General features: G+C 49.7%; 1 protein-coding gene across 1 annotated transcript; it reads left to right on the top strand.

The window, feature by feature from the left end:
* Positions 1-5418: 5418 nt before the first annotated feature.
* On the top strand, positions 5419-25027 carry HID1 (HID1 domain containing; the record flags this gene model as incomplete). Its single annotated transcript, XM_010140137.1, has 18 exons — positions 5419-5568; positions 7831-8001; positions 10736-10849; positions 12772-12878; positions 13355-13471; positions 14178-14400; positions 14791-14847; positions 14944-15084; positions 15506-15596; positions 16239-16390; positions 17587-17665; positions 18323-18487; positions 19297-19524; positions 20014-20147; positions 23133-23213; positions 23369-23460; positions 23772-23930; positions 24358-25027. Coding segments are annotated over 18 exons (2325 nt in total), but the record flags the coding sequence as incomplete, so codon positions are not given.
* Between the last annotated feature and the right edge of the window lie 1624 nt (positions 25028-26651).

Below are 26651 nucleotides of genomic sequence, written 5' to 3'. Positions count from 1 at the left end.
TTAAAAAAAAAAAAAAAAAAAAAAGGAAAGATCACTTCAGACTTATTTCAGTCACTAAAAACAGGCAGTAGTACCAGAAAGAAGGAATTAGCTTATGCTACAGATGTGTATTTATAATCAGACACAGAGAAATGGGCTTTAGGATTTCTATATGATACATTACACTGCACACCTTTACATTGGTAGGGCCCAGCCTTTTAATAATCAAACAGGGGCTTTTTATCACAGGGCATGTGTGAGCCCTCCCAAATTGCCCATGCAAATGCTGTCTGCTTAACAGCTGAAGGGAAACGTAGGTGGCGAGTGTGACAGCCAGCCAGAGGCAGAGCAGGGAGCCGGAGCTGGGACTCTGACTGCTAGGGACACACGCCTCCTTTTCTCAGCCATTCGGTGATTAAACAGTTCCTGCAAGCAACCGGCTGGAAGATAAGAAATGTTAATCTTGTGAACCAGCTCATTAGGTTTTCATGCCAGCCGTGCCTCTGCTGTTAAACAGACAGGAAGGGTCAGACATGAAGAGCAGTTTTCCCTGCTGTGGAGATGCAGTAGTACAACAGGCTGTTAACTGGAGCCTGTTAAAAGAGCATCTTGCGCTTGGAGAGAGGTCGGTTCTGGTAGCCTGTTTCTGCTAGTATTCAAGCTTGACTCAAGTGCCTCAAGTTGATCAAAAGCAAAGCTGTTGTCTGAAAAGCAAAGCTGTAACTAACACTTCACACAGCTGACTTTCGTCCTAGACTTGCCCTGCAAGACTTCTACAAATCCCATTTTCCAGTTTCCTTTGCAGCACTGCGGGAGCAGAGAACTGGCAGCAGACTCATATGGAGTCTTTCCTTGATTCTGCACTGCTGACCGCAAAGATCCTGAAGAAAAAATTACTATTGCTCTGAAATCTGTGTGGAGCTGCTGCCCTGGGCAGCAGGGATGAAATCTTGCTAGTTATTAATATTTTGAATAGAACTGCCCCCAGACTTTCCTTTGGCACAGGGAGGTCACAAACAGGTAGTACAAAGGTGCATGAATTGCCTGAAGCTAATCTGCTGGCCCTGTAGGGTTGTCTGATCTCCTGGAGCTCTGGTCATGGCACTCCACAGTTCTGCCTCGCTTGGGGTGGAAAGGAGCGTGCTGCTGTCACGTGTCATCTGAGCTTGGTTGTACTGGCTAGAAACCCTGGTCAGGGACGAGGGACCGGCGCTGCTGTCGAGTCCCAGGAAACAAGAGTCCCTGTCCCAAGTGCCTTGCTCCCCTGGCTGGTGGGATGCTCACTTGGCGTGATGGTAAGAAGCTAAAAGAGAATATGTACCGTGAGCGAGACTGGTGGCTGCTTGTCCCTTTGATTCTCCACTGATAGTCTGCAGCAGCCTCGGAATTGGTTCAAGGACAGTGCTCCAGTAGGGTCCTGTTGGAAGAATTGTTGGGAAGGGGCATTTGACATCAAGATGTGAGCGCAGAGGGCTCTTAGTTGGGAGGAGGGTGCAAACAGACAACCCCTCACAAACTCAGGGTGAATCTGAAAGAGAAAGGGAGGGTGGTGCCAGCGTCAGGCTGAGGACAGCACTGAATGGGGGGGGCTGTGCCTTGGCCTTTTCCTGTTTATAGGACGTGGTCAGCTCCACTCCATTTTCCTGTTTCCGTGACGTGTTCTGTTTGCCCGGAGATCGCCTGTTCGGGGCTGTGATTCTCTGTTCAGTAACTGGTGAGATGTTTGCAAACCGAGCACCTTCCTGCAGCATGTGTGTTGTGTGCTTTAGAGAACCTGAAACGCAGCATTTATAACTCTTGGGAAATAGCTGGAGGTGTCCAGTAGGACTGGTTCCACCTTTGGGTGGCCAGCGTACAGATGGGAGGTCTTTACACCTTACCCAGGTGAACTGAAGGCAGAAGTCTCCCTCCCACTCTGAGGCATCACATCACTTCAGCTCTGCCAGCTGCGTTCTCAGCGACCATTCTGTGCTACGGCCACCTCACCCCTTTGGGGTGGAGAGCTTGGCTCAGGCAGCAGAGTCTCTCTCTGCTGGTTAGCTCTGTAACTTCAGCAGCCTCTGTGGTGGGGGGTGTGAAGGGTCGGGAGCTTTCTTTGCTCTCCAGACATGCCAGCTGTGTTTCCAGAGTAGAGTTGAGCTCCTGATCCCGCAGTTCTGGCAGCGATGAAGTTCTCATCCTCATTGCAGAGCTGGTTGTCTGCTCTGTGCTGGAGGAACATCAGGCTGTTATCTGTGCAGATTCCTCCCCTAAAGAGGACAGAGCTGTGCTGCTCTGGAGGATCCGAAGTGGCCCCAGCTCACAGCATTGCTGGTGAGGATTCAGCTCCTCTGCTTAAAGCACTGCCAGGACTCGCTGTGGGATTTGTTGCTGCAGCATGCATGGTACCGACACTTCTAACTGAATCTTACCACTTCCATGTGAAGATATCCATGCCTGTGGAACAAGACTGTTCTAGTTCTGTATTTCCCTTCTCTGTGAGCTCGATACAGGCTGCTGGGTGAGCTCAGCGTGAGGAACGGATATTTAGATCCCCAGAGATGCTGTGTGCAGAATACGATCAGCTTAAAAACACGCAGTAACGTTCTATCAAGGAGATGAATATTACGTGGATCAAGTAGCTTCATGATGCCAGACTGTTAATTAAAATGGGGGGGCTGCAGGGATGGGAGCGACTCAGTACTGGATCTGTGTCCCCGTGTTGCACGCGGGATACCATCTGCGGATGAGTTGCTGACTTGCCACAACTATTAAAAATGAAAGAAATGGTGTTTTAGCGTAATCTGTTTGCCAAGATGGCAGCCGTGACATTAATGTGGCTGCAGCATCCAACGTTGCAGCTCGGGTAATTGCTGCTACGCTTCTCTGCCTTCATGTAATTTTAGTTGGAGACCGTGTTCTTCCATCTGGCTTAGCTGTTGTGTTGCCATCAGTAAAATAGCGGCTGTGTTCAATCTCTGAGGAGGCCTCAGGCTAGTGGGGGGTAAAGGGATCTGTATCTACTGGAGGGAAATGGTTTTCTGCTTCCCCTCTAGATGAGGGTGAAGCCATTATTTATGCATGATATCCAATTAGCAGCAATTGCTGCTTGCTGCTGTTGGTGGGAGTGGCTGTGGCAGGCAGCCAGCAGGTACACGTGGCAATTATCCATGCTGTTGTGGTACTGGTCTGAAAGGAGTGCAGGAAGTGTAGGATATTTTGTGAATTACATAGATAGGCTCTCCAAATACTTGGCTCTTTTTGAGGAGTGTAATTAGAGATGAGATTTGCAAAATAGCTTTGCTTCCATTTAAGCGTTTCATGCCCAGGTTGCAAAGAGCACAACTCCTTCACTCACTCAAGAAGCCAAAAGTCAGGCTGTAAACAAGTGGCTCTTCCTACAGATGCCCTCTGAGGAGTGTGATCTTGAATCATTGGAAAAAAGTTGCTCTTCCCTTGGGAGAAGGTTTGGTGGGAACTTGTTTTTTTTGTAGTAAAATGAAGAGGGTTTCAGCATTAGAGCAGAGTGTAAGAAGATGCCTAAACTCACGTGTGGTTTCGTTTTTCAAGATTGCAGAGTCGCTTGGGTTGATTCACTGCATGGCTGGAAGGACCCAGACAAACGATCAGCAGCCTCTAGACCTTTAAGGCCTTTAAGCCTCTAGAGCTGAGGGCAGTAACCTGCTATACCAGTTTGGGTGCTGCCCCTCTGGCTTTTTGGCATTTGGGTGGTAGTGACACATCACCTGCTCTCAGGCTCTGGCTGTTCGTTCAGAGGGTGACAGGAAAGGGGAAAACGCAGCACTTCTCTGTGTCAGAGCTGTGAATGAGCTGTTCTCCCCCGGAGTCCCATCTTAGCTGCGTTTACAAACAGCATAGAGCTGGGCAAGCTTTCTGCCTACTCCAGCATAGCTGGGAGTGGGCAGGAATTGTTTAAATTAAACACAGGTTCATATTTTTGCCCCTTTCCCATCTGACGTGGTAGAGCCGCCCACGATGCTGATTATCACAGTTAGTGAGAGCTGCCATTTGCTCTAGAGCCGGTGCACGTTGCAGGCAGGAGGCTTCCCCTCGCCCCAAGCCAAGCGTTGGGGTTGCTCAGGCGGGTGGCTCTTCTGACCTGCTGAGCATGCCACCACGCCTTGGCAAGACTGGGGAACTCCTCTGGGAAAGCTTCCCTTTTCCTCTTCTGGCTGAAATTGTGGATCCATCTCTTTCACGCTGCTTGGCATAAATACACATCTATTTATCTCAGCCCTGTAGCAGGGTCCTTTGGCTGGATGAGCACTCCCAGCCTATCCCTTGGCAAGTGTTATTTTCACCTTCTGGGCAGTGGCAGTCATTGCTGCGCTTCCGCAGGCTGGGGAGGCAGCACTGGTCCCATGTGTCTGCTTCACCTTGAACGGCCAGCGCTGTTCTCTGGCTCTACAAAGCCATAAAGAGCAAAGTGAGGTCCAGTCCGCTTTGTTCAGCTGCATATAACCTGACACCCAAGTTGTCATCGTTGTTTTAATTTCTAGGTAGGTGCCACACTGTCAGGAAGGAGCGGGAGAAGATAAAGCTGGCCTCCTGCAGCTGACTGTACGGTGCTATCTTTCCAGCTGCAGTTTGGCAAAAAGACTGTCCTTGGGTTCAGCATCCTGAGCAGAGGGGTGTCAGGTGGGGTCCAGGAGAATTCTTTTTCTGTTGCTGTGAAACGGGGACAACAGTGCTGCTAAAAGAGGAGGTTGTCTGCACCTGCAGAGCTAGAAGAGGTGATGGGAAGAGATGCGTTCCCAGGCATGCAAGGGCGGGGGGGGCTTCTCAGACCACAGGCCTGAAATGGATTGCTTTTTTTTTTAACTCTTCCTTTCATCTTCCTCTTTGAACTGCATACTTAGTGCTTTTTAAGAACAAAGCCTTGGCAGCAACCAGCTGCACTGAGTCCAGCTCCCTATAAATATTTGATTCAGAACGATCAATTCTGTTGCATCCATGAGTGCTTTGAGGTGGGTCTGTCAGTTCTGTGGGTCTGTTTGGGCCCTAATTGCTTCCTCAAGACTTTGGTTACAAGTCAAGTAATTCCAGTGCACGCTCAGGGCACCCTTGGCTTCGTCTGAAGGTGACAGAGCGCGTAAGACAGCCTGGCCCGTCTGCGTTGGTGAAGATCTTGCAATACCCACCCTTGGTTGCAGACAAGCAGGAGGCCTCCTGTGTGTTGTGATTTCAAGAAAGACTTGGAGAGTCCCAGTGTGATGCAGTCGGTCACCTAAATGTCTTGCTGCTCCCCCTGTTCCTCAGGGAATGCTCTGTTTGGGACATCAAATTGGCCAAAGCCCTGGCAACAAAGAGGCTGAGGTACAAAAGCAGCGCCAGTATGTTTTATTGAACCTCTTCTGTGCCTGGTCCCATACCTAAGCCAGGTATATGGGCTCACAGAATGGTAGTTCTGCATTTGTAACCATGTTTGTCTCTCTGCAGCCTGTGGAGGCGACAGATGATGCCTTTTGGGACCAGTTCTGGGCAGACACAGCCACTTCAGTGCAGGATGTCTTTGCCCTTGTACCAGCTGCAGAGATCCGAGCAGTGAGAGAAGAATCTCCTTCAAACTTGGCGACTCTGTGTTATAAGGTAAGGTTGCTGCTGTCTTACTCCGTGGTGCTGTGCTGGCAGGGGACTCTCCCTGGATCAATAGCCCTGTGGCTCCTGAGGGGAGGCAGGTACTGTATTATTTCCTTGGACAACATGATGTGCCTACTTGTCCGTGTCTCATCCTGATGGTAACTCTCAGCCCTTCCTCACTTGCTTTGGCACAGACCACAGCTGGCATTTGCTCACTTTGGAGTCTTTTTCCTCTTGTCCCCTTCCTGTGTTTCACTATCCTTTCTTGGGTCTTGCCTGCTGTACAAACTGGTTCCTGCTTAGGGGACTTTGTACCAAGGCTGCATATTTGTGGCGAGGCTGGTACATCCGAATCCTTGTCTGCATCTAATTGCTCCTCACCGTGCGTCAGTCTGACCTCAAGCCAATAGGTCCCAGAGGGATGTAGAGATTATCACTGTGCAAGTGCCTGGATGAAGTTTGAGAGAGACCTTAAGACTTTTCTTCCTTCTGCTGTGACATCAGAACATCCCTGATGCTGCTTCTGGCGTTGCCCCAGCCTTGTGTGGGGCACTGGGGACACTGACTCACGTTTCCTACCCTGGCAGGTTTGGCCCATTGTCAAGCAGCAGCCTGAGGCTTGTTCTGCCTGGAAAAGTGCAGGTGTTAATAACACTCCCAATCTGAGCCATCTGAAGAGTGGCCTTGAATTGGTAATGCTGGAAACATTTGGAATGGCATTTTCCCAGGTTTAAATAGTTGTTGCCAGCTTGTTTTTCTTTCCTGCTGTGCAAAATGTGAATGAGACTGACTGAATCATACCAAAGGTACCTCTGACTGGGAATCGTGTCTCAGACAGATAGTGGATAGCCTGTAGTGGATACTTGAGAAAGAAATCAAAAATGAGGAAAATTGAAATGGTTCTTCCCTAGTGCTCTCTCCTGGCTTCTGGCAATCAGCAGCTTGGGAATTGAGAAGAGCTGAGGAGCCCTGTACTGACTACATAACCGCTCTGACCCCCCGTGTCCTCTTCCCCCAAAACCAAGGCTAAAGTGTGGGCTGTTCTCCCTACTGGAAGGAGATGTTTTGGGAGATCTGGTGAGTGCAGGGCTGTTTATCCAGGAGCTCTAGATCTCGGGATGTCAGGGTTAGAGGAGCCTGCAGGCTCCTGCAGTGCTTTTGCTGGGCTGAGGGCCCTGACCTGTGCCAGGCACAGTGTGCCATGGGACTTAACATTGCTGCATGTGTAGAGAGCACAACAGCACAGCTGAAATGTCATTTGCACCCATGGCTGGAGACTCAGACTGTACAGAGTCATAAATGGACCTGAAAAAATAGCTAAGCTCAGTCAGAGAGTAGTGTATGGACAGACTGAGACTACACAAGCAGCGTTTAAATACCCATTAAGGGAATGACGCAGGCTGGCAGAGTCAGCGACCCAGACAGTCTGCTATGAAAATAAGCAGGGGCACATGACCTCATGAATTAAAAAGCAGCAAGGTGAATCCTTGGTGACTGTTCTGGCTTTCATTTTCCCTCTGTTTCCCCTTTGGATCAAGGAGTAAGAGCAAGTGGGTGCTGCTGTTGGGGGACGGAGTTGCCTTTTTCTGTCTACTGCTGCTGCCTCCTGGGGCTGTGGTTGCTGGGATCCACACCCTGGTCTGAAAAAGCCAGGGACTGTCTCCATTGGCAGCTTCAGCAGTGACTGGATGGACTGCAGAGACTCAGCCCAAAGCTCTTTCTAGAGCATCAGTCCTCTTTAGTGTCACTTAATAGTCACAGGCAGCAGCTTAGCTCCCACCTCCTGAGTCAGGAGAGGTCTGTCAGATTCGGTGTGTGTCTGTGCAGCCTTCCCCTGCCAGAGCCTCACACGGTGCAGCACAGCGCTGCTGCCTTGGTTCTGCCTGCATCTTGTGTACTTGCTGCGGCTGATTAATCTGATCAGCTCTGTGCAGTGTGTGCTGTGATGGAACAGTGCTGGGAGGAACCTCCTGGAGCTGTGGCTGGCTGTCTCACGTGGCACAACACGTGTGCTGCATGGATTAGCTCTGGTGCGTGAGGTCTCTTGCAATGGGATGGTAGAAATTCAAGAAGGTCTGTTTAAGATCATTAACCCTATTTCTGCAGTGTTTCAAACAGTAACAGCATCTGCACCACTGAACTCAGAGAAAATGGGCTCCAAGAACAACTTCTAACTCTGTTGAGGGTGTCACCAGCAGGAGAGACCTGCCCAGCTCCTGCTAACTTGTGTCCAGGCTAACTTGTGTCTTGCCTTGGTTTTGTTTCCTTCAGGCTGTGGAGAAGCTGGTGCAGGGAGCAGAGAGTGGCTGCCACACGGAGAAGGAGAGACAAATCGTCTTGAACTGCTGCCGGCTCCTCACCCGTATCCTGCCTTACATCTTTGAGGACCCAGACTGGAGAGGTTTCTTCTGGTCAACTGTCCCTGGGGCTGGCCGAGGAGGGGTCTGTCTCTTTGCACTTATTCTTTCTGGAGGGTGAAGGGGAGGCTGCAGTGAGGAGGCCCTATATACTTTTGGGAGCAATTTTATTCCGGTTATTTCTATTTGGTCAGAAATTAGGTGGCACCTTCTAAGGTCTTTTCCTTTCTTTGATTCTTGCTGCTCTTCCTCTCGCCCTCAGCTGCTTGTTTAGCACAGCTGCATCATCTGAATTTTTCACTTGGGTATGTAGCTGAGGGAGAGCACTGGTATGTGAGGAAGGCCTCTCTGGTGTAACTGAAGGTGTAAATTGAGATGAGCATGAGAGCGGTACTAAAGGCTATGTGACTTTCTTAAACGAAAACTACCTTATTTCATTAACTAAAGTTGTTTTAAGATTCAAGTCAAACTGAAATACGGTGCTGCTTCCTCTGATTTTTACAATGTCATGTTTAAATCAAACAGTGGTACAGAAGCTCTTGACATCACGACTCCCTATCCCACTTCTGAGCTGAGTGATACAGTTTTAACCAGGGCCCAGCCTGGCAGGTGAAGCCCACAACTGAGCAAGAGAGGTTAAAGAGTTAAAGAATTAGGTGTTTCTGGCTCTGTCAGTGACGTGTATAACCTCAGGGGAGTCTCTGAACCTCCCTGCAATTCTCTGTCCAGAGAGCAGGCACGAGAGTGCTCTTCTGTGTTACTCAAGAGAAACAGGGTGAAAGGGCTTTAGGATCTCCTGCAAATAGAACTAGTGTTGAGAATACAGTTGAGTTAGCCCAGGAATACGTGTTTGCCTGCTTGTCCCGCCAGCAGCCACTGTTCTGTGCATGAGGAGCACCCTTCTATGAGTTCTGAATTCACAGGTCAGCGTGGCTGTGCTGGCAAGTGCAGCTTCCCCTGAGCGTGAAGTGTGCTGCGGTGTTTTTGGGGACAGTTACGGAGGGTTGGCAGCAGTCAGCACGGTATAAACCTTGTGCTGTCACTGCCTGTCACCTCTGATCTGTTTTGCCTGAGGCACTTCGAGGGGAAGTTCTGGGTGGTGGAAAGGGAAGTCTTTGCTAGCCCTGCTGTATTATGTGATCTGTGTGATTGGGAGGGTGGTGGTTGTCCATCCTTTCATCCCTGCAGGGGCCGGGGAGTTCTGGAGAGGCTTAACGATGGAGGAGCTTGTTTTGGGATGGAACACGCAGGGTGTCTGGTGCTCTGATCCAGCCAGGCTGCTGTTTCAACTGCTTTTCCACCTTGTTCAGCACCTGGAAGAGAGAGTTTCTCAGCCTTAGAGCGGTGGGGTCACCCCTGAGGCAATCCAGCCCGGTGCACTTGTGCTGGGTTACGCTCCTGCTGTAATGTGCCTCTGGAATGTCAGTGGAGCTGTTGTGGTTCAGTGTGCTCCATCCCTTCATCATGTGCAGAAGCAGCGGTAAGGCTGGCTGAGCTGCCTGGCAGGGGATCTCAAATAAAGCCCTGAGATGTTAGGGAAGCTGGGGCCATGTCTAATCTAGGGGCAACAGCTTTGTTGTCTGAAGGCTGATTTCTCCCTGGGAACTGAAGGGGAAGGTGATGGTGTGCCTGGGCCATTAGTAAATATTTCTGTGATTCCCCTTCACCTGCTTCATGGTGCTGTGATGGGTGGCAGAGCTCCTGGAGCATGGGTGCCTCCCCCCTGTAAGGGAGCCTGTGGTGTGTACAGATCTATTGGTTTGTTGTGTGTTACCCATTTTGGATGTGGTGGTACCCAGAGCCTGCAGGGACTTTTTCTGACAGCCGTGGCGATGTTAGCAAAGATCATTCTTGGAAAAAAATAATCCCTTTGTACCCTAATGCCTGTCATTTCATCTCTGATTGTGAATTCAAGTAAAAGCGTCTTCGCTGTGCTGGTCCGTCCATCCTCCCTAGGCCTGTCCTCACATCTGGGGTCTGTTTGACCGTAGCCTTCCTGCTGTCACCCAGGCAGATGTCAGAGCCACACATTATCTCCATTAGCTGCCTGCTGTGATTTAAGAGCCGTGTGTCGTGCACAGGCTGTCAGAGGCCTGGCCGAGACAGATAAGCTCCTGCCAGTCCTGCTGCCCGCCTTTCCCTGCAGCTCCAGTGTGTCATGGGGAAGGCTCCCATCCAGGATGCTCTTTGACAGGCAGGATCTGGCAAGGTTTCCCGTGACAACGGCTGCAGAGGAGTAGCCATGCGTGATTCGAGTGATTGCTGGAGATGGCAAAATCGCCTCTGCTGTCAAGCTTGCTCTGCCATGGAAAGCTGAGGGGGCCCCTTGCATGGTGTCCGCAGCCTCTGCAGTTCTGTGATCTCCAGTTCTGGGCAGCCCATACAGGACTTTGGGAGGTTTTACATCTTATTGCAGCTGACTGGCTTCCTATTGCTGCTTCCATGCGCCATCCAAATCACCCTCCATGACTGTAACACCCTCTTCTCTGGAAATGGTTACCTTTTCTTTTGTCTTCAGTAAGTCAAGCATCTCCGTGTGACAAGGTCAGGCGCTACCCTTCTGGTTCCTCAGCATCTCTAGGCCTTTGTCTGCTCAGTTTGGTGTCATTAAAGAGCTTGTTCCTCTTTAGTCATCATCTTCCAGCGGGAAATTTCTTTCCCGCACTGGCTGGGTTTTGTGTGTTTCTCCCACTTGTTCTTTTCAACTTCTTGCCTCCCTGTGTGTTCTTGGGAATTGTATCTTTTGCTGAGTTATACTGGTATTACTGTCTGCTCTTTGACCCTGAGCTGACAATGCTCTTCTTCATTTCTCATTTTAGGGGGATGAAGACGATGAGAATGCCCGGCCGCTGGCCGAGTCGTTGCTCCTTGCTGTTGCAGATCTACTCTTCTGCCCTGATTTCACTGTGCAGAGCCACCGGAGGAGCACGGTGGTGAGCTGAATCACTCAATTACCTGCATAGAGGTAGATTAGCTGCATGGTGGGGGGAAATCCTGGAAAAACCCAGCAGCTTCCTGCAAACCTGCAGGGAGGAAAAAACAGAGTTGTTGAGCTTGAACCCAGAGTGGCTAATATTGATCAACACTTTGGGTTCACTGTGTGGTGTTTGTGCCTTCTAACACGGATGTTCTGAGGCAGCGGGGTGAATCTCAGCTGGAGTGGCTGGCACCTACCCACACTGCAGCTCGCTGCTCAGGAAGAGGCTGTGCCGGCAAACAACAGCTCTTGGTGCCAGTGGAGCAGAGACCTTTAGCACCTTGTTCCTTTCACTATCGGTTCGGTGCAGTCCAGGGCAGGAAGCAGCTGTTTGCCTGATCGCAGGTGCTGAGGCAGAACTGAGAAAAGGGGAAGAGTAAGAACTGGGAGGGAAGGGGCAAAGGCGACCCAGGACTGACCCCTGCTCTTTTGCTGTTTGCCTTCCTACTGAAGTCTCCCTGGAATTATGGCTCTTATGCACAGTGCCTGCATCTCTGTGTTTTGTCAGTTGCAAAGGCTGAGCTCTTTTGAGACAGCAGGACCTGCTTTTTTAGGCCTGGGGAACTGCTATGATGATGGCTAGTAACATGCTGTCTCCTCCTGCTTAGTCACACCTGGTAGAAGCAGGTTTGTGGATGCAATTGCACATCTTTCCATGAGATGTTCGAGATTTGGTTGTGGAGGGAGGTCTTGGGCACTCCATTCTCAGCAAGAGTTGTTCTGAGGAGCTTGGTGAGAAACTTGACAGCAGGTGAGCACCAGCCTGTCTGTAGGAAGCATGTAGCAAGGCAGGAGAAGCCCAGACTGTGGAGGAAGCTGCAGTTGCTTTCATGTCAGCAGTAGCCACTGTCAACATGCTGGTTTTGTGGGAGTTGTGGTTGGATGCTAAGTGCGTCCTGGCTACCCTCAAGCCCTGCTGTCCTGAGACCAGTGCCCTTGTGGGAGTGAGGAAGGAAGGGAGGTTATGCAGTGGGAATCCAGAGCAGTTGGAAACAGTCCTCTCAACTGCTTTCCCTAAGTGCAGGGAGGAAAAATGGCAGACAGTAGAATTTGCTTAATTAAACCTCAGAAGAGAGACAGCTGAAGCGTGCCAAGTGCACTTGATGCAAATATACCCATCTCTGCCCTTGCTCCTGGTCATTCCTGGAGGGTTGACAGGTGGTTTTCAATGGCTGCTTGTCCCTGCAAAGCTGCTTCAACCCTGACCTGACCAACCATAACAAAGAAGGTTAAACTGCTGTGGTTCATCTCCTCAGGTTGCAAAGCAAGAGTTTGGGAGTCAGGCCAGCCGCTGTCAAGGGACTGGGAGGGTTCTAACTAGGAGAAACAACATTATTTGTGGTCATCTTCTTGCTTTATTCTCTGAAAAACAAGTCCCAGCCATATCCTCTTTTATTATAAAGGTGGGTTAATTTGCTGCCTCTGGGGTGCAGCCATGGCAAGCTGCCATTATATGGGCAAACTCAACATAACATGCCCTGAGCTAGACTCGAGGTGTTGAGCAGGACTGAACCCCTGCTTGATGCTCTTGATTTGCCAAGGAAAACCCTGACCCAGGCTGTGTTTTGTGAGGTGTGGAGGAAAGGCAAGGAGATGGTGGTGCATCCAGGAATGAGAACAGTGAGGTCGCTAGCACTGCACCTTAGTGTGCTGGAGGACGGGCCTCGTTCTTCATGGTGCTCAGGACCTGTTGAAGAAGAGAGACCCTCTGTCAGGGGTGCCCTGGGTGGGGCTGGTAGGTACAGTCTGAGCGTTTGGGTGCTTCTCTGCTGGTTTCTTTGCTGTTGCTAAAGAGAGCGGCTGAACTGCCTTGGACACTACTAGCACTATCAACTCGCTCTTGCCGTCTGAGGTCCAAGCTCTGGTTCCTCCCCACAGGACACCGCAGAAGATATCCACTCCATCGACAGCTGTGAGTACATCTGGGAGGCAGGAGTGGGCTTTGCTCATTCTCCACAGCCTAACTACATCCATGACTTGAATAGGTAAGCGGGTCTGCAAAGGCAGAGTAGGAAGAAGCTGGGCTCAGGAGAAGGGGATCGGGGGAAGTGGGCTCTCCTGGCCTCCTCGGGTATCTGTGATTCTCAAGGGGCTTCCTGCTTGCTCCTTGCTGAGCTAACAAGATGGGCAACACAGGAAAAAAAAAAAAACAGCTGGTCTTATGAATAGCTTTTTGTAGTATGATATGGGAGTCAAGAGTGTCTGCAACGGGAAAGTGTTGCTGCTTTGAAGATGCCTGGGAGCTGTGTACTGAATTTCTTTGCCATAAGGCAGCAGTTCTGCTGAGCTTCGTGCCAGTGACAGCAGTACTGCTTATGAAATGAAATGGGCCCCCTCTGTGGGGAGAACTTTCTAGATGGGACTGAGCCTTCCTTATGTGGTGGTGTGTGTGGTAAGTGATTGTGCCTTCTGAGCGCAGTGCCTGCTTCTGGCTTCTTGGCTTCTCTTTCTCTTCTTTCAGGACAGAGCTGCTTAAGCTGCTGCTGACCTGTTTCTCTGAGGCCATGTATCTGCCTCCGTCCTCAGACAGCAGCAACGCCAACCCCTGGGTGCAGTTCTTCTGCTCTACAGAGAACAGGTGAGGTGAAGGTGGTAATGGGGCATCATAGGGCTTGCTACCTCCAACATCTAGAGGCTGTTGACATTTTTCCTTGTCCCTGTCTTACGTATGCCCCATTAGCATGTCTGCCTAGTGAGCATTGTTCCTCAGCAGCGAAAGGAGAGACTGAGCACGCTGCTCGCTGGCGTTTGATGCAGGACTGATCCCTGTCCTGTGGGAAATGGCAGATCCTGTCCCCTGCTGTGGACCCTTTTTCCTGGTGGGGGTGGTGGCGTGGCTCTACCGTTTGTGGTGCTGGTGGCAGATGAATGCTGCCCTCTAGTGACATTGTCTCCTCGGGGACTTGGAGCTCCTCGGGTGGCAATTGCTTGTCTGAGAGAGGGAGCAGAGGCCTGGCTGAGGCAGACAGTTTTGTCTTTCCGGAGTCTAGAGAGCTTTGCGGTCCTGTCCCCTTTCTCATGTGCTTCACAGGATTCCCTGGAAGGGCATATGGCCCTTTTCACTTCCCTTTCTCTCTCAGCTATGGTCCAGGAGACCAGCTGGGAGCTGGAGTGACAGCTCTTGTCTCTGGGCTGCTAAGTCATGGCCCACTGCCATAGATTAGAGAAGACGACTGTGTTTTGTGTTGACTCCAAACACTTGGAGAGAGAAATGTCTTTTCCTCCCCAAGGCAGCACCTTTTGCTTCCTGCGTCTGCCTTCTGAGCATGCTTTCTCCTTCCCAGACATGCTCTCCCACTCTTCACCTCGCTCCTGAATGTCGTCTGTGCCTACGACCCGGTGGGTTATGGGATTCCTTACAACCACCTGCTCTTCTCTGATTACCGCGAGCCGCTGGTGGAGGAGGCAGCCCAGGTGCTGATTGTCACTTTGGACTATGACAGCTCTACCAGTTCAAGTCCCACTGTGGATGGCACAACCACTGGCACGGCCATGGATGATGTGGATGTGAGTGATGCTGGGATCTGTACTTGCTGCTCTCCTGAACTCTCTGTGGTCCTCTTGCATTGGATGTTGCCCTGCAGGGCCCAGCATCAGTTCTATCCCTGCAGTCTGTTACCTCTGGTCCAGTCCAGTCCTGCTTCTTTCCTGTAGGTCATTAAACAGCTCTACATGCCCGACCACTGGGTTTTGGTCACTGACTTGAATCAGGGGAAGTGAGAAGCCCCTGACTTTGCCGTTCTCTGAGGTGCTCTGTCTCCTCGCATTTAAAACTGGATCATGCAGAGAAGAAAGCTGAAATGAGAGACATTAGTCCTCAGAGCCAGTGGCTATATTTTGACTCCTTGAGTAAACTTGGTTTCCAGTAAGCATTTCCCTCATTTTCTTTGAATGCAGCCTCCTGGACCAGACAATCTGTTTGTGAATTACCTCTCAAGAATACACCGAGAGGAGGTAACGTGCTCCTGTCCTGAACTATCTCCTGGCTGATTTCATGCTGATTGCATTAGCCCTGGGCCCACCACAGTCTCTTTTCTGGTCTGTCGGCAGGACTTCCAGTTCATCCTGAAAGGAGTGGCCCGCTTGTTATCAAACCCGCTGGTCCAGACCTACCTGCCAAACTCTGCCAAGAAGATCCAATTCCATCAGGAACTCCTCGTCCTCTTCTGGAAACTCTGTGACTTCAACAAGGTGTGGATCTGCTTCCCGCTGAGCTTTGTCCTACCTTGCCTGTTGCCCAGAGCCTTGTGCGGCTCCAGCTGGACCAAGCCCTGGTGAAGGGTTGTGGGTGGGTTCAGGTTAACATCAGGGTTAGCAGTGAGCCTGATTCTCTGGTCAGCAGCACTACTCCCTGCTGGGTGGGCTGGGGGTATCTGGCTCCAGGGAGAGCTTGTGCGAGAGGCTGTAGCTCCTGAGGGTGGGTGCTGGAGGCAAATGCTGGAGCAGGTATTATAGTAACTCCACAAATAACACTGGTAGTGAAGAGCTGGTGCACACACCAGCCTTTCTCATGTTCTTGGGAGACTAATCAGGCTACTTGGCCTGAGTCCTGTGGGTGGTGTAGAAAACTGAATGTGCTTTTGAGTGTCTGAAATCCCCCCCTTTCTTTCAGAAATTCCTCTTCTTTGTGCTGAAGAGCAGCGATGTTTTGGACATTCTTGTCCCAATCTTGTATTTTCTCAATGATGCCAGAGCAGACCAGTGTAAGTTGGTTATTTTCTGCGTTTGAGATGATCTGTGCTTGACAGTTGAGCTAGAACGTTTTTAAGATGCTTCCTCCTTACCACTGATAGGCGATAGCATCTCGAGTGTGTGTTCCTGGCCTTCTGCAGGCATGGAGTGGAGGGGTTCAGTTAGCTGGGTGTTAATGTTTTAACGGGCTAGAAGCAGGACATTTCTGTAGCACAACACAAGGAGAACAGACCCTTGGCATGTGTTAACTCATCTTGAGTCCTTATGTCAAAAACTCTGTCCCTCATCCCATGAAGAGGGAGAAATGAGCCCTGAGTGTAAATCAGGTATAACTCCATCGCTGGGCAGTGGAGAGTAGTTAGATCTCTCCTACTACAGTGATGGTTTTACATCAAGAACATACCGAAGTAAAGCATGATCTGTCCAAGACTTAACACTGTACTGGCCCCATAGATGCACTTGGGGAGGACACTGGTACTGGCAGTGGAGGGAGCTCTGTGTGGGATGTCCCTTATCAGGATGGTCTGGTCTGTGCAAGTTTTTCTTTCAGACCCATAGTGTCTCCCCTCTCCCTTCACTGCCCTTCCGTCTTCAGGGGTCCATTGGTCTCACTGCCATGTGTGGGTTTTTGTTTCGTTTTTTTTTTTCTGCAGCGCGAGTGGGCTTGATGCACATTGGGGTTTTTATCCTCCTGCTTCTCAGTGGGGAGCGTAACTTTGGAGTTCGACTGAACAAGCCGTATTCTGTACGAGTGCCTATGGACATCCCTGTCTTCACAGGGACGCATGCAGATCTGCTCATCATAGTGAGTACAGCTCCGGCAGCTCTTATCTGTCCCTCTTAACTCCTGTTTCATACCTCCACGAGTAATTGTCCTCCTTCCTCCTTCAATATACTCATCCTTCCTGGATTGTCAACCCACTGAGTAGCTAGAAAGAGTATGGGATTGTTAACCTGAGGTGATGGGTCTGGCAGGGTGCATACGCGTGAGACGATCCCAAAGAACAGGATCCCAGGTGGCGCCGGCCTGGTGTCTGAAGGACTTTGGGACAGGCACGAGTGGGGTGGGTGTATGGTCTCTACCGGGCGTGATTGCAGGTGGGGAAGACAGGAGATCTGACCGCATTGCTGGCTCTGTCCCAAGTAACCAGAGTTGTGTGGAGCAGTCTTGTCAGAACGGGAACACCAGTGGTACCAAGTCACCCCTGCAGCTGTGGTCTGTAGTGCTGAGGGCCACAACACTGCCTTCAAAGAGCTGTGCGTTTTGTCTCAGGTTACCCTCCTGTCAAATTAGTGCTCGTTTGCTGGAGAAGAATCTCTCTGCAGCTTCTGATAAACTTCCAAAAGGAGATTCCCGTTAGAACGAGTAGGAAGAAAACTTGCCCACCAGAACTGTTCCTGATGCTGTGTGTTTTGCTATTACATTCCAGTAATTTTACATCATCTCAGTATTTTTGTTATGCTGCAGGTCTTCTCTGCAGGCATGTCAGCTAGATTGGGAATGTCTGAACTGGATGTGAGGCAGCTGAATCTTTCCATGGGTGAGGGTGTAGTTAGGAAGTAGGACAAACATTTGAGTTAGAAGTTTTCACTAAAATCAATTGTGAAATTATTAGTTCTATGGCATTTCAAGCATCTATCATCAGAGTTCAAGTCAAAATCCACTGGAGGTGAATATGCTTCCTATTTCTGGAGGTTTGTTTTTGTCTTGGGCTGGCTGTGTATTTTGGAATAGCTCACAGTCAGTTTCTGTTTGCAGTGTCGTAGAACCCTAATCGTGTCCCCACAGGATTCTTTGTAAATGAAAGCTTGCACTTCTGGAGCACAAGGCTGCAGTGAGAGCAGCCTTCCCCACCTGCATAATTGTGGAGTGTGCAGGGCCCTGCCTTGGGAGGAGTGGTGTCAGGAAGCGATTAGTGTGGGGGTGGCAGTGGTTTTGGTTGAGAGGATGCTTTCACCTCAAGCTCAAGAACTTGCTCAAGAATTCCTTCCTTACCCTAGGTCTTTCACAAGATCATAACCAGCGGGCATCAACGACTGCAGCCCCTCTTTGACTGCCTGCTCACCATCGTTGTGAATGGTAAGCATCAGTGTGAACCCACAACCCAGTGGGGACAGCTCTGGCTGCTGTCAGTCCCCTCTCTGTGCACTCCTACCTGTGCGCCCCCTAACACCAACCAGTGTCAGTGACTGCTGCTGGAAACTGGTCCCTTCTTGCCCGTGCTGGGGTGCCAGCTGCAGATCAGAGCTGCCCACAGGGTTGTTGCGTAGCTCAGTCAGATGGGGCAGAGGGAGGGACAGCAGAGCCCCTGGAGCCCCTCTGGGGTGGCAGAAGGGTGTTTGCCAGAAGGAAAATGCTGAGAGTGGTTGGCAGTGCTATCCCTTTCCAGCAGAGAGTGTCACCTCCACACGGTGGCAGTGGCTTTCCATGGGCTCAGTGACTGTAAGGCTCCAGTTGTGTAAGCTTTTCCAGAGGCACCAGAGATGACATTGCTAGTGTAAAACTACACAAGACCCTCTAGAAGCAGAAATACCTGCTTTTACTAGGCAATATCTCTTTCACTTCTTTTATAGTTGGAAAGGGTTCTGTGGAATCCCCTTGGGCTCAGCTGTTCCTTGGGGCTTTTCCAGAAGTGCAGGGTGGGAAGGTGGTAAGAGCAACATTTTTAGCAATGTATTTATGTGAATAAATACACCTTGGTTCTTTCTCCAGTTTTTATTTGTTTGCCTTCCACAGTGTCTCCATACCTGAAGTCTCTCTCCATGGTGGCTGCTAACAAGTTGCTGCATCTCCTGGAGGCTTTTTCCACCACTTGGTTCCTGTTCTCCTCTGTCCAGAACCACCATCTCGTTTTCTTCTTGCTGGAAGTTTTCAACAACATCATTCAGTACCAGTTTGATGGTAAGAGACTGACAACTGTCTGGTGTGAAACTGCTCGTGTTGCTCAGCAGGTGAGGGGACAAAACAACTTCCATCTACTTAAACATTTAAAACCTGCTCTGGCAGGTCACTGGAGCTGAAGACTGAAGAGGCCTGTCCAAACAAAGTTCTCGCACTTGCTACCTTTCCAGGAAATGCCTTGTGCTTTCCCTCTTAAAAACATGACGGTCTTTTACCTCAAGGAAATATTAGAGTGAGCTCCCTTCACCTGCTCAAAACTTAATGCTTTGCTTTAAAACTGTGAATCAAAAACAACCATTCTGCTTCCCAAGTGGAAATCTTGCAAGTGGTGGTTGCCAGAGCCAAAACCAGGCTTTGTGGCTGTGATTTGTGTTTCAGTCCAGGGGCTGGATTCATTCTGTTCTCTGCCATCTTGCAGACAGTAAGAATTCTGGCCTTTTAGCTTTGCCATTTCAAGCCTGTTTCTCCTCCAATGGAATGTCCCTATTTGTTTTGTCAGCTCTTTTGAAGATGGAGAAATATAGGCACTAGTATGTGGTTTAAATTGTTCTTTTCCGTCTGGGTTGATTGAATATCACTTTCTAAGCCACTTCTTGTCAGCCTTCCAGCCTAGGGAGGATTTTGCTGAATTTCCTGTACTGCTTTGAAAAGGATAAGAGGTTATCAAGCTCTGCTCTTTCTTCCTCGTGCCATTGCCTCTGTGGGTGGAAGTGCAGTTCTCTGAGCTTGTGGGTCACCGTGAGCTGTGCCGTATTGGCAGAGCTCTTTGAGTCTTACTTCTCTGCTCATTTTGTTCCTGTGATTCCCAGGGAACTCAAATTTGGTCTATGCTGTTATCCGCAAGCGGAATGTGTTTCACCAGCTGGCCAACTTACCCACGGACTCGCAGTCCATCCAGAAAGGGCTCCAGCGCAAGAAGAAAACTCCTGAGCCTATTTCTCGCACCAACTCTCAGGATGGGGTCTCCATGGAAGGGTCGCGTCCTGCTGCCCCAGCTGAACCGGGGACGCTGAAGACAAGTTTGGTGGCTACTCCAGGTCGGTTTTAGTTTACCTTTGTAACAGGAGAGAGGTTTGTTTTCTCTGTGAGATATGATGTCGACTCACCCTTTCACTGGGCGTGGGAGAGATTAACAGTTTACATCTGTGAATGACTTACTGCCTTTCAGTCTGATTTTCAGGTCAGTTTGCCCAAGCTGATCACAAACGAGTCAAAGTAAACTGTCTCAAGTTTCTCTCCTCTCACGCTTGCTGTCCGTGTGGCCAGTAATCCTCACCTTGTGCCTCAGTTTAACCATATCCATGAGAACCCGAGTTCCTCTTACAGCAGGGAGCACTCTCCTAGAGACAGATGAGCTCCTGTGGGCTGCTGAAATCAAGGCTAGATCTTGCTTCTCCTGTCAAAAGGAGAATGTTTCAGATGCCAACAGATGCACAGGGTGGCTGCATGATAGGGTGGAAAAGAACATCCTGCTTTTAAGTGTATTCAATTCACTTGTTTCTGAGCTTTTTCTTTTTCAAACGCAGGAATTGACAAGCTCACGGAGAAGTCACAGGTATCAGAGGATGGGACCATGCGTTCACTTGAGCCTGAGTCTTCCCAGCCTCCTCCAGAGGGTAACGCTCCCTCAGCTGTGAGTGATGGGGAGCCCTGGAGTGGGGTAAGGCCAGACACCAGTGCAGAGGGAAGGTCTGGGTTGTGAAATGAACTAAAATGGGGGACTCAGCAGAGAGGTCTGGTTGACCCACTGAAGAAAACCATCACATTAGAGACAGTGTGTACATGTTCACTGTGCTGGAAAACACCGTGGTTCAGAAGTACTGTTGCCTCCTCTCAGGTGTTTCATGTTTGTGTGAGTGACACAAGAAAAATGGGCTTTCTCCATCTTGAAAACTTCTGAGAGAGCAGCAAGCATGGAATTGCCCAGGGGTGTATTCCTGATCCAGAGGCTTTCAGCTCAGGTTCTGACTGCCGCTTCTCTTTCCTCTCGTTTCTGGGGTGGAGAGCGCTGCCAAAATCTTCTGACTGGCTGGTGTTGTGAACTATCTGTTCCCAGGAGGTCTTGGCTGAGCTGCTGCCCTGCTGAGTGGTGGCTGCTTGGCTATTTAGACAAGACAGAAGCCTTGTGGTCTGTGAATCAAGGCTGCCCTGGCCTCCTAGGCTCTGGTGGCAGTGTCAGCCTTCTGGCAATTGCTAGGTTTCTCCATTAAGAGCTATAAAACAGCAAGCTTCCAATTTCAGGAGTTGTTTATTGCTCTCTGTTAACTCTGCAAGCCAGTCCAGACTGTCCTGTAGGAAGTGTTGTGAGGGCTGTCCTGCTTGTCCTCTCCTCCTGCAGCAAGGCCACGTTTATACACCTTGTGCTGCCTCACTCTCTGCCTGAGCATTCGCTGTCTGTCCACTGAGCCATTTCCTTGCAGTGGGAATATTGCACAGGGAGGCCTGGCTGCCCCCTGACAGGGCATCACTTTCCCAGCTTTTCCTCTCTTGGTTTTCTCTGGAATGGCCAAACCGACCAGGTGCTTTAGCAGGTGTGGTGCAAACTGGACAAGATGTGGTGAATGGATGGGATGATGTGTTTTATGATGGGCTGCTGTGGACCGTGGTGGTACTACAAGAATTGTTCCGTCTGTTTTGTTCTCGACATGCTTTTGGCTGAGACAGTCCTGCAGAATCAGGGCCCAAATGGGGGATGTTTGAAAAGGCATCATAGTCTAGCAGAGCAGGCCAAAGACTCCTTTATTCTACCCTAATGTCCTGATCCTCTCGCTTGTTCTGCTTGTGTGTGCACACGTGGGCCTTTGGTCTCCGACAGACAGTTGCCCATTAGCTGCCCCACCTGGCTCCAGCAACAGTGTGTGTCAATGTTTGTGGGGTGGGGGCCCAAAAGCAGGCAGGCGGTGAAGGGCAGGAAAGCAGGTGTGAGATATGCTGTGGGAGTATTGTCACTGCTGTTGCATGCTGCTTCGGGTAGCACGCTCCTGTCTCCAGAAACCGTGGTGTTGCAGACTCTCTAAACATTGTCGTCTTTCTGTGCTGCAACCTGATTCCATCTTACTGAGTTAAGATAAATTAGTAAGAAATACTGGAAAAATTTTAGGATGCACACCCTTATGACCGATTTAATTTCCTTCTTTTATCTGTTGTAACGTTCTTCCCTTATCAGTCATAACCATTTCCAAATTGTCTTGTGAAACTTTCAAGAGCCTCATACTTCAGTGTCATTCCATCTTACCTCTCCTAAAGGTGTCAACTGGCTGCCGGCATGTGGAGGGCAGCTGTGAGGGGGCAAGGGCTGTGGGAAAGCGAGCAGGAAAGAGGAGGAGGGGGCATCTTCTGAAGGAAATCTGAGAGTTTTATGCTTTTATGAATTTTAATTTTAGAAGCTTGATGAGGACACGGCACTGAAGCTGAACGGGCTGGATGATAAAAGTTGTAGCTGCAAGTATTGCAAAATACTGTTGCTGTTGAATAAACTGGAATGAACTGAATATCCCAGGACCAGTTTTACTTCTCCCGTACCAGATAAAGGCCCACGGTTAGCAAAATGTCTTAAGCACTCAGTTAATTATGTCGTCATTAAGTGAGATCTTGGCCACAAACTTACGGAAGAAAGGTTTTCTTCTTCCAGAAGCCCATGAAGCATAATCCTGGGTCATTACTCCTTGTCCAGCAGCTGGCTTGAGGTGTTCCCTGGTCAGAAAAGGGCCTGTACAGCACTGTCCGCTTCCAGCGGACGCAGCTCAGCTCTGTCCCAAGCCTGCTGGTTCTGGTTGTGGAGGCAACGTGTGACTGAGTCCACGTGGAGGTGCAGGATGGCTGTTGGTAGGAAGTGCTGTTCCCATTTGTTTTGTAGAAGTCAGCTCTAGCCTGTAGAGCTAACGAATGTCAGTGGTAATGAATGATCAGGGTGCACTGCAAAAGGAAAAAGCCTCTTCATTTTTACCTTGGGCAGAGATTGATAGAGCCTTTAAATGGTTATTTCCTTCCTTCCCACCCTGAATGAGGAAAGCCAGGGTGTGAGTAATCTGTTCTGTACAAGAGAAATGGAAACAGCGTGATGGCAATAACAATAAGAGCAAATTGGGTCTTGGACTTTTGACCAGAGCTTTCCAAGAAGTGACTAGTGATGGTGTTCGAGTTTTAGGGGTATGAGTGTAGCATTCCTAAAGAGCGGGGTTGTTAGGCAGAGGTTGCTGAGAGCCCACTCTTAGAAAAGTGCTCTTTTAAGATTTTCCAGGATGGGTACCAAAAACCCCAGAGATACTCAGTAGACAGAGGTCTGAAAAGCTGTGGCCTTCAGCTCTTTAATCTCTGTGCTCAAAGAACAAACTTCACCTGAACAGTCTTTCATCAGTCCCGTTTTAACTCTCCTGCTGTGGATTGTTCTAACAGAGTGTCAGCAGTGGTGACTGGAGTTGTGAACTTGCCGCAGGGTCCCATCAATATTGCTGCTTGCTGGGTCAAAGAAATGGCTTTGGTGAATGAAGGTCTGGTGGGTTTGATCTGTTCGAGGCACAGGCTGAGCTGTCTTTCCCAGAGTGTGCTGGAGAAGCTGGGGCAGGGAGAGTCAGCAAAAAAAAGGGTTTAATTTCTTGTTCTTAAGTGTGATTTGCTTTTATTTGTTTGTTATATTTATTGATAGGAGGCATCACATCCCCGACGGGATCGAAGGCGTCTGTCTAGTGCATCCGCCAGTGGACAGTGGACCCCAACTCCTGACTGGGTAAGGGAATCTGGACAGAAGACATAAATAATGAGGAAAAGATTTGTGGCAGAAATGCCACACCCCCACCCTCTTCCCCTGCCAGCAGAGACTCCCCCAAGGAGCATTTCCTCACTCATTTCCCTGATCTGTTCCTGATCTCTCTCTTTTCACAGGTGATGTCTTGGAAGTCAAAGCTTCCCCTGCAGACAATCATGCGGCTCTTGCAGGTGCTGGTCCCTCAGGTGGAGAAGATCTGCATTGACAAGTAAGTACATTTGTGGAGAGAAAGGACTGTGCAGTGTGTAAAGAGCTGACAGAGTCTGAATTTTGAGGGCCTTGGGGAAACCTCGTGAAGGATAATCGAAAGCATCATGGTCTCAGCAGAGGAGATGTTGTTTTGCTTGCCAGGGTTCTTGTTTGATCCCTTCTCAACTCTTCTTTACAGCAGAGACAGTGTGTGTTTTTGGCGGTCATGGTCACTGGCTCCGAGTTTCTTTAGACTGATACTTTGGGTGCAGCACTGTTGGGGGTGTCTATGGGTCGTGCTAAGGATGCTCCTGATCTGTCTTTTTGCAGGGGTCTCACTGATGAGTCAGAGATCCTCAAGTTCTTGCAGCATGGCACACTGGTGGGGCTGCTACCAGTGCCTCACCCCATCCTCATTCGGAAGTACCAGGCTAACTCGGGCACTGCCATGTGGTTCCGGACGTACATGTGGGGAGTTATTTATTTGAGGTAAACCAGCTGGATACACTCTTAACTTTTAAGGGGTCTGTAGAGAAAATTGCATGCACTTGGCCAGCTTTGGATTGTCTCATGTTTACAGGGTAGAAATATGTTGTTTCCTGGGAAGAGACTAGGGTCAATCAGCTGCTCCAAAACTCTTTGAGCCTGGGAGTGCTGCTTATTTGGGAGCTGGCAGCAGTAGGGAGTAGAGAAGCTGCCTAGAGGGGATGGTGCAGACATTTCCTGCAGAGCTCTGGCTTTGTGGGGTGTTGAAGATGCAGTGTCCCTGAAAGGGATGACAGTCTCTCAGCCAGTGATTTCCTCTTGTGCGAAGTTGGAGGCATTCTGTGCAGCCAGTGCCTGGAATTTTGGCTGTGATTTGATTTCCACGTGCCTGGCCACAGAGAGTAAAGTGGCTCTTGTCTTTCTCTCTCAGGAATGTGGATCCCCCTATCTGGTATGACACAGATGTGAAGCTGTTTGAAATTCAACGGGTCTAAGAAAGCACTTACCTCTGCTAAGAGAAATACACTGGATCTAAGGACTGCTGTGTGCTGCTTCATCACAGCTCTTCCTGCATTTCACATCCAGCTGAGAGACCAAAAGGACAATCACTTCATTTACCTCCCTGTCATTTAAAGCTTTAATTGGGACCTGCTTGGACATCCCTTCCCCCAGCTCACTTCTCTTCCCTCACCCTTCACCATGAAGCTTGAGTGAAAGATGTCTAAGGGGTTGTCCATTGTTGTGGTTGCACTAGAAATCAAACTGTTCTTAGCTCTTCTGTTGCTCTTTTGCTCCCGGATGTGGTTTGGAAATCAATCTGACCCTGTCCTTGCCCTGGTCAGACTCAGCATTAATTGAAAAAGGCTAGTTGGAAATCTGGTGCAGGGGAGAAGCTGCTATTCCTGCAGGAGACGGGATTTGGAAATTGCAGTTGCTTTCATGTGGCTCCAAAAGGTTCTGGGACATCCCTTCTGGCTGCAGGTGTCTCCCTGGTGTCTCAGCTGCTTGTTGGTAGGGAAACCTTTCCCATCCAAATGAAAGGAGAAGTTGCTGAAGGAAAACGTCTGTGTTTCAGTTGTGATCCTCTCTGCTTTCCTGGACAGCTGCTTAAGAAGTTTTGTAGTAGCTGGTGCTTGGGTGTGGTGTGAGAAGTGTTTTCTTGGCTTTCAGGCCCAGCAGCCTGTCCTACACAGTGGGCTGTTGCAACGGAGTGTGTCTTGCTTTGGAAAGCCCTTCTTAGTCCATGTGAACACACAGAGAGAAAGGGACTGGCTCAGTGAGAGTGAGAGGAAGAGACGCGGCTGTTAAGCTCTTTTAGCCTTCTCCCGTTGACTGGAAGGACAGTATCACCTGGGTTTGAAAGGAACCGTATCCTTCCATGTTTGCCTTGGCAGGCTGATGCAGTGCAGGGAGCGGAAGGGTCTTTTGCACACTACTAAGGCAGGGATTGAGGGAGGCACTCAGGGAAGTTGTAGGAGGAATTTGGAAGTTGTAGGAGGAAAAGCATGTCAGTCGGGAGTGGAGAGTGCTGAGGCAAAGTTCAGTCTTCAGGGCATTTTATCAGATCTTGAATGTATTGAGTCCCAAGGATGCCAACTCCGGGAAACCAGAATTAGAACTGGGGAGACCTGCTGTTGCCGGCTTGGGTCAGCAGCATGTGGTTGCACATTGGTAGGTGGAGACATCCTGCGGTTTGAGTCATGGGTGGTCTTTAGACAATGAAATGTGAGGGGTTCTGTCGTGGACTGAGATCTTTCCCTCTCCGCCAGATCTCTTAGTCCTTGGTGCTCTGGTATTCAGGCTCTTGGGAGCATCACTGGCTATGAGCTGTTTGCCACAGCTTAGAACCAGTGAGATCACTCTGTGGAAACTGGTCTCGCACGTTAAAGTAAGGGGACAGGTATGGCATGCACTTCTGTTTCTTGTAACCCTTGCTTAAGTTTTGAAGCTGGATTGATAGCAACAAGCCCATCCTCTCCTCGAGAAAGAGCTGCTCGAGGGCAGCTGCTCCTGCTGGCTTGTGGCCAGGTGGTTTCCTCCTTCAGGCACTGAATGGGGACTAGAGTCCTACCTCTCCTCGAGAAGGAGCTTCTCGAGGCCAGCTGCTCCTGCTGGCTTGTGGCCAGGTGGTTTCCTCCTTCAGGCACTGAATGGGGACTAGAGTCCTAGGCCAGTAGAAAAGCTGACGTAAAACCAGAATGGTTTTCTGAAGGATAATAAATATGTGAAATAGAGAGAGGTTATTCCCCCACCCGCCTCCCATCTCCAACCCACTTTGCCTTCTAGCATTACGCTTGTCTCTGTTCTGATGTAAACAGGGTGAGGTCTCTGTTTAACTTGGAATCTCTCTTGTGTCTATGAATGTGCTTTGGTGGGGCCAGCCTCTGATTGTATGGCACTTGCACCTCACAGCTGGAGTGCTTGCCTCTTCCCTCCCATGGATCTGCTGGTTCTCATGATCTCTTCCGTCCTCTCTTTTCTGCTTTGTTTCTTTGTGAGTTTCTCTGGAAACCTTTTTGTTTGTTTCTTGGTGTTTGGAGTCTGATCCTTGTTCTGTGGAAATCAATTTGCACTGTAAACTATTTGCTTACTTACAGAGAGAAAGATAAAAATTATCTGAAACATGCAATTGGTCGCTTATTTTTTTCCCAGACAGAGGTGTCTAATTTTGTTTGCCTTATAGTGGGGTGATTTGTGCTACTAGGAGACCATGTGTTGGCTTCC

This window comes from Buceros rhinoceros, unplaced genomic scaffold (genome assembly GCF_000710305.1).
Source record: "Buceros rhinoceros silvestris isolate BGI_N320 unplaced genomic scaffold, ASM71030v1 scaffold7557, whole genome shotgun sequence".
Taxonomy (NCBI): Eukaryota; Metazoa; Chordata; class Aves; order Bucerotiformes; family Bucerotidae; genus Buceros; species Buceros rhinoceros.
The sequence above is the reverse complement of the archived record's forward strand: the minus strand, read 5'-3'. Positions and strand labels throughout refer to the sequence as shown.